Genomic DNA, 8,140 nt, shown 5'->3' with positions numbered 1-8,140 from the left:
GTCTTTCCACTTAGCAAGGGAGGTATCGGAATCCAGTGGATGCCCTTCCTTGTTTGTAAGACCTAATTTTAATCTTAGCAAAACAACATAAATTTTCAAATTAAGCTAATATTCTTTGAGCTGCAGAAGCACTGCTATAGCAACTTAGAATATATTATTGATTTGTCTTAGCAGAAACAGTAAGTTTTGTTCAAAACTGCTTAGTCATCGATCATTGTGTTGAATAAAGATTTCCTGATCCTTAATTCCTTATGTCGAATGTTCTTAATTAGGTTAACTTAATTCCTAAGAATAAGTGCGTCAAGCAATGATTCTTGTTTATATTGAAGAAAACCCATTGTACGGAAGGAGTTATTTTCTATATGTAAAAGTCGTATATAAAAGTGAAAAATTGAAAAGCATATGATACGCATGGGTTCATATATGTTTAGTCATCGAAAATGTATTTCTATGTCATTTTCTGCTTTGGAGCCGTTAGAAATTTTCAACACAACAGCTTGTGCAGACTGCATCGTACGGTTCATTATTGCCTGCATTTCTTCGCTTTGACCAAAACCATCTTCTGAAAAATTATGCAGACTGCCAGAGATTCAATTTTTTTTTTTCAAAAACATGACCAAGTGATGATGTACTCACATGGCCAAGCAAAAGTCTACTTATATATGTAAAAAGTCCCACAAACTCAATCTGATAAAAACTGAAACGATTTGCGATTTGCCTGACTGTAGACGTGGTTACTTTTTGAAAAATGAACTCAACAGACAACAATGACTTTTTTTTTTAATGGATGACTTCTTTTTATGATGCAACAATTTTTTTCTTTGGACTTGTTTGTTTACATATTCTAGGCTTGGGAAAACTAGAGTTAAGTAACACTATTTTTCCATCTTCGTTTAGTAGGTGATTGGATTTTTTTTTTTTTTTAAACATTCTCAATAATTTTACTGTGTAAATCAAATGAGGCCTTATAGTACCAAATATGAATTTTCTTAAGTACCTGAGTGTTTGGTATATACTCGTTTTGTTGAATATTTTAGAACATTGGATTAATAATATATCAAATGCTCCAAAATATATGAAATTTGGTAACCGGTTGAACCCTTAGCCTCTTCAAACTAATTTTTTCTTCTTCTATTAGTTTTTTTTTTTTTTTTGACTTTGTCAAGGGGAACCCAAAGGCTTCCTAGGAAATGCTCAAACTATGCATTCTTCTATTAGTTAAATAGTCTTTATTACTAATTAGTTATTTCATTAGCCAATTAATTACATAATTGATAATTACGTTTTTTTCTAGTAATAACAACACATTAATTATTTCTTGATATCCTATCCAACTTTTTGTTACGATGATTTTGTGTATGAATTAAATTGTACATGGTGTTTACTAATTTTGGTTTACCAAACACATGTAAACGATGTACGATGAAGGTTTTGAGTGATCAAGAAAGAGAGAAAAACACAGATTTGCCTTGATAAATAATTTGCCAGCAGAAAAATATCCAGCATGAGGCTTATACTTCGTAATTAAAGATCACTTTCAGAGCTAATTATCATTGTTGCGCTGGGCACCACTGGCAATCTGGCATGGCGACTCTGTCTCTGATTAAACCTCCGTGTTAACAGTAAAAATTGCTGATCCTTACATGTTTAACGTTAGCTAATTATAAGTCAAGCAACTACCCTCACTTATGTTGAAGGCTTGAAGTCTCAGCTGCCCAAAACAAAGAAAAATCCATTGTACGGCAACGAGGGACTTCTTTATATTAGTCGATATATAGGTAGAAAATTATGACGCATATGATCATCTCCCATGTCTTAGTCATGGAAAATGAATCTATAACTGCCTTTTGCTTTAATTTTTTAGAAATTTCCAACATCAATCCCCAATTCCCCATTATTGACACCGGGGAAAAGTCATATTATCATGTTGCACACTTGCACGCTTTACATAGCCTGCATGCATTTCCAAGTTTTGACCAAAAGTCCAAAACAATCTTCTGGAAAATTATGCTGGCTAGCAAAGATTCAACATCCAAAACATGACCAAAGCTAGAACATATGGGACTTTAATGCGCCCCTACAGATAGATATCTAACTCCTCCATAGCAGCAACATTTCAGTATAGACTAGTAAGGATATAAAGTTTCACATATTTGCCACCTTACAAGGATATTGTGATGTTTAAAGAAGTGACTCAAATTAAAGCCTTACTAATTTTAAATTGAAAAAGTGAAGAGTCATCTATTGACTTGTAAAGGAATAGAACTACAGATAATTTAATATCGAAGCAAAAACCTTATACTTTGAGTTCTCGAGTAGCTATGGTAGAGGAGAATATCGACATAGTGGTTATGTGTGTGTAAGACCGGCCCTTTTGATGCATCCACATAAGGCTAGTTTCAACGTTTTCCCTTGACCAATAATACTGCCCCATGTGCTTAATACAACAATGAAGCCAAAGTTAACATAGCAAAGGATGCCAAACTCAGTTTCCAGAATTCCTGAACAACAAAAGTATATACGGGGCACGGGGGCAGAAAGAAATGCTAGTTTTCATAAGGCTAGTTTCAACGTTTTCCCTTGACCAATAATAGCTTGACTAATATTCAAATGATTGAACATTAGTAAATCTCACAAAAGATGGGGCAGATGGTGAAGGCTAAACCTGGGGATTAGATAACTGAAAGTGCTTTAGCTCATCTGACGTACGTTATTGTCTCAGTTGAGAATATACATTTTATATCGGCAAATACTGGGGGTCGATCTGGTAGAAAAACCCGAAAACAGTTGAGATGAGATGCAGTAAAGTAATCACGTGATCTAGATTAGTGTATCCAACCAGCTTGAGAGGTCAAAGATGAAGGCTATAGATGATAAATAAGCAAATCATCAGATAAAACTATTCATCATTAAATGCATTGGCTAGTGCTTAACCAAGATTTCAATAGCGTTGGGGGGGGGGGGGGGGGGGACAAAGGTTTAGGGTTTATCCAAGATGTTAATAATTCCCTGACTTTAGCTATTTGAGACGTCAAAGGGATAAACAGTTTTACAAAAACACCCTTGATATAGTGTGTGGTACTGTAGTTTCATAACCAATAGATGAGTCTCCATTTACTCTCAAAGCAAGTTCACCCGTTAGGTCAATAGGTCAGGGACAAGACACTGTTCACTGCCACTGGACATGTGTTTCCACCCGTTCTGTTTCTTGACCGGTCAGTTACTGTTCATTGAATTTTTTATATTAATTTATTTATTGTAAAATTGAAATATATGTGATGTAAATAGATGGTAGTGATGGATATTATGGATAACCTAGTAATATTTATTTTATTCATTGTTTTATTTTTTTTCTTTAAATTGTTATGCATGATAAATTATAAAATTAGAAGGAAAACAACAAAACTAGTTTGACATGAATTTTCTTGTTGGAGCAGTTGGCCATGAAAATGTGCGTGTATTTATGGTGATTGGGTTTCGAACCCTCACAACAGCATTTTTGCCAAAATATTGCTGGCATCTCAGTTGCAATCCAACGGCTGGCATTGCATCTTCACTCCATCACTACATGATGGGAACCACGTTCGGGCTTGGGCCAGAGTGGCATCCAGTCTTCTTGGGTCAGTTTCTGGGCCAAGAAACTGACATAATTCTTGGCCTGGGTCAGATTGTTTCAATTTCATGCCAGTCATCTATTTGCCGGTGGAAGTGTTTTTTTCCACCCATGCCGGTCACCACCTCAGCCAGACTTGCTGGAGACCGGCCAAAAATGATACCGGTGAACATGCTCTCATAAGAAGGGATTTAGATGCCCATTTGAGGGAGGAATTTCACACCTATACCTTCAAAAGATACCACCACATCTGGTGACAATGTCTGGTTTGCAAATTTTCCTTCCAAAGCCTAAATGTATCCGACTACAATTACTAATCAAATTTAATATACATATGAAACAAAGAAGCATGATGGAGTCCCAGCTTAGAAGTTACATAACTTACATCACATATGAACAACACTGCAGATTATGAATTTTCAAATGAGGAGCGAAATGGAGGTCCAACCATTATGAATTTTCAGATTGTGTACTGGTGAAGCATTTCAGAAAGAAGGCTAATTTCTCAAAGTGAAGGAGGTGCTTTCGTACGCGGTAAACGTGCAGGGTATAGAGCAATGCTGCCAATGTTGCCACGGCAAACGAGACCAAAATCAACTTCCAGAATTCCTGAACATTTATACGTAACAATGCAAACAACATTATGAGTTGATAAACTTCAGAACCTGAGAACTGATCACATATTAACAGTACAAGGCACTCACACCGACACGCTCATGACAAAGTGCAGATCAAATAGAATCAGTTAAATTAGAAGAAATTGACAAAAGTTCTGTCTTTAGGCACTTGGCTCATGGGAAAGGCTCTGAGGTGCCCTTAACCAATAGATTGACTGATGCTCTAGTTATCAGACTACTAGTAAATTTCACTAAAAAATAAAAAATGAAGTGGATAGTGAATGCTACACATGATTACCTGTGGATTAGATATGATTATTCCCATGACATAGCCCATCAAATCCATGCTGGACTGAAGGGAGTTTTGAACACCTCCCACTACACAACGATCTGATTCAGGAACTTGATCCTGTCAAAAATGAGAAAGGGGAAAAGTCATTATAGTTGCAAGATTAAGAAAATTTTTAAGATGTATGAGATACATTGTTCTGCTCTGTTACCTGCATTTGTTGGATGACAGCCAAATCAAACATCCACAACCCAAGCCGAGAAGTAGCCACTCCTGCCATTAGCATATAAGCTGACCAAAGGCTGTTATGGATCCATATTGAAGCAACACATAATATGAGGAAGGTCCACTACATTGAAAAAACAAAAGTACCAGAAATTTGAGGGTCCATTAGTAGGTAACATCCTGGAGGTCCAATTAGCCATCTAGAATGACTTAAAAAGATTAGCATTTGAAATCTCCAAATTTTTACCTGAGACCAGATAGACCAGAGTCCGGTTCTAAGTGTTAAGATATGAGATTGCAAGATGGGATAAACAACTGTTGCAGAAATTCCAATTGCAGCACTTATTCCACGAGCTATCCCAATGGTGTATGCAGGTATGCCTTCCCATTCCAAGGTAGCTGTCATCAATGTTCCAAAGCTAGGGGAGTAACACGATTCAGTAAGAGCCTTAAAATATGAAGCCAAATCCACTAGGGGAAAGTTGTAAATATACTAGTTGAGGTGTATTTACAGTTTACAGAATGATATCATGTGGGCATGTGGAACCAAGTAAAGGTAGCAATCATTGTTGATAAGTGAAAACTTTTCTCTTGGTAGACAGTTTGTCTAATATGTTAGTATGTTACCAGACTCAAATCCAGATTGTTGGTTACTTAGAATCATATTTAAATGTGCAATTTATAGGAAACATAACATATCAGATCGTCTTACAAAAGAATATAACATGTTGAAGGTGGTTACCTGAGTACAGTGAAAAATAACAAAGCCAGAGATACTCCAGGAAGCACAACATCTTGCTGCAAATACACGCTCCAAGCTCTAACATAAGGGATCCTTGACACCATTTTAATAACTCCCGTTATCCAGCTTTCCTCAGCAAATTCTGAATCATTTTCATCTTTAGAAAGCAAGCTACTTCTCTCTTGAGAAGTAGATGTGCCAGTGCCTTCAAGATCACTCTGAGAACGTCTTGATATCTTCCTTTGGCTGCTTTCGCCTAAAGCCGGAATCCCATTATACACAGAAATGAATAGCCAGTATTCTAGCCAAACAGATATGGTATTCCAGAGTACTAAAGTTAAGGCAGAAGCTTTTAGTGATACAAAGCTGATGATGAAGCCGGTTACCACCGGAGCAAAAAGTTTGGAGAAAAGATCAATACGCCTAATGACCGAATTCATGTTTGTTAGTACTTCTGGAGAATGCCCTTCTGATATCACCACAACCCTGCACCAAGAATATTTGTATTTTAGTATAACATAATACAATTTCATACTATCCCACTTCAAGAGGAAATATATATGTTTATTAAAGTCGGAAGTTACCAGTCTCTTTCAACTAAGATGGTACCAGCAAGAGTGGAGAGAACTCCAAGAGCTCCAGAGATGTTGGTTAATATGATAAGTAAAACAAATGCATAGAAACTTGTGAGCTTTAGATCTGGGTAGATCAGTAACGCCATCACGGTGGCTCCAGCAATCATAAAAGAGAGATTTTGTGTTACTAACCAAACTCGAAGAATCTGTCCATATATATAGTTGTAAGATACTCAGATGTAAACATGATGCATATATAAATATAAGCAATTCTTTTGTCCTCCCAGCTGTATTTTGATAGAAGTTTACTTCCATAACCCTACCTTTACATATGAGAATCTATCCACCCACCGTCCGACCAAAGGTCCAAAAAGCGCAGTAGAAGCTGATTCCACCACACCATATATAGCAGCAAAGAGTAGAGAGTCTGGCCATACATTTATCATGTATAAACCAACAGAGAATTCCCACATTCTGAAAAATAATCAGGGAAGGTTCAATAGAAATTAAATCCAACCAATGGAATTTTGAAAATCACGTAGCCCCTAGTGAAATTTATCTTAACATCTAGAAAAATTGTATTCACTTTTGACATGAAGAGGGCACAAAGACACATAAAGATCCAATTTTAAGTTTCTTGAACATAGGACTAGACTCGTGTGACTAGCCTGATAGCTAGGTTGATCGGTAGTAAACTTGTTACTGCCACCAGAGCATATATAGCAGAAGAATAATGATCATAGAATCAAGTTGACATGAAGGGAGCACAAACACACATAGAGGTCCGATTTTACGTTTCTCAAACAGATGATTAAACTCATGCAACTAGCCTACTAGGTTGATCTGTAGGAAACTTATTACTGCCACCATCTGCATAATATCTGCCTATACATATAGAAGAAGGAAAGGGATCATAAATTTTAGTAAAATCGAAACTTGCTCACTCATTTGTTCCTTAAAGGCATCTCATTGATAGACAATCGATTCCGCAACACAACATGTAAATAGCTTAACATGTTCAGAATCTTCAAAGTAATTTGATTTACTGATTTTAGTAGTAGTTGTTTAACTTTAATTAACAATATACTTTCAGCATACTAATAAGAGATATTAAAAAAAAAAAAAAAAAGACAGAAAATTGATTTCAAAAGGTTTGCATACTCCAATGTATTAATGAAAGTCCAATTTTATAGTTGGGGAGAGAGTCTCTAACAAAAGATATCTAAAATCTAGTGAAAGAGGAAAGAAAGATTCAAGGACAACCTGGCACCCCATCTGGCCAAAAAGTGGCCTATGTAAAGATATTTGACAAGAATTGAAGGAAGAGGATCATATTGAGAATGATCAGAAGGGCATTCTTGTACATGGGCTAGAAGGCACTCTTCCTCCTCCTCCATTATTTCAGCTTCTAACTCCTCTGGGCCTGAACCTTATAGAGCTTGTTGATGATGAACACCAGCAATGGCAGTAGAGCACCCTTATTCCTTAATGATGATGACAATGATGAGTACCATAATCGTTATTGAATACATATAGACGGTAGAAATGTAAGTGTAGAAATATAAGTGAGTAGTATTGTTTGTTATGTGGTGCGAAACTGAAGACTGCAGCTAGTAGAAATATAACAAAGATATTGCTGATTGACTTTGTTGTTGTTTTTTTTTGGATAATTGATCGACTTTGTTGTTATCCATGTTAATTTTTCATCTATTTGGATCAGATTGATTACAAAACTTGGTCTCAATCCTGTGTGGCTCAGGGAGAGCCCTAGCTAGCTACACACTTCATATTTGGCCACGTGGGCAAATAAGAGAATTCATCACATGTACAACCAGATCACCGGATGGAATATATACGAACGGAAATTAGATGATCCAATTGAGTACCCTTCACACTCCCTAGATAAATTAGCTAAGTTTCTGTTTAGTGATCAGAGTTATGGTTTGGGGATTAAACTTGTACACGTTAATACACTATAGCACGTGTTCTGTGGTCTTGGCATTGATTTTGAGATTCTAAAACAAAATGAATTGAAGATTTCTTTTTGTTGCTTGATAAATGCATTTATATTGAAAGATA

General features: G+C 36.2%; 1 protein-coding gene across 1 annotated transcript; it reads right to left on the bottom strand.

Moving 5' to 3' along the window:
- Positions 1 to 3,815: 3,815 nt before the first annotated feature.
- Positions 3,816 to 7,660, bottom strand: LOC133721537 (solute carrier family 40 member 2-like). Its single transcript, XM_062148179.1, has 8 exons — positions 7,325 to 7,660; positions 6,385 to 6,535; positions 6,071 to 6,267; positions 5,487 to 5,972; positions 4,992 to 5,163; positions 4,731 to 4,868; positions 4,529 to 4,639; positions 3,816 to 4,222 (listed from the first exon to the last, which is right to left on the bottom strand). Exons 1-8 carry the CDS (start codon positions 7,456 to 7,458, stop codon positions 4,064 to 4,066), a joined length of 1,548 nt encoding a protein of 515 aa, XP_062004163.1. The 5' UTR covers positions 7,459 to 7,660; the 3' UTR covers positions 3,816 to 4,063.
- Positions 7,661 to 8,140: the final 480 nt, after the last annotated feature.

The sequence above is a fragment of the Rosa rugosa genome, chromosome 7, assembly GCF_958449725.1.
Source record: "Rosa rugosa chromosome 7, drRosRugo1.1, whole genome shotgun sequence".
Lineage (NCBI taxonomy): Eukaryota > Viridiplantae > Streptophyta > Magnoliopsida > Rosales > Rosaceae > Rosa > Rosa rugosa.
This window is presented reverse-complemented; position numbering and strand designations above follow the sequence as displayed.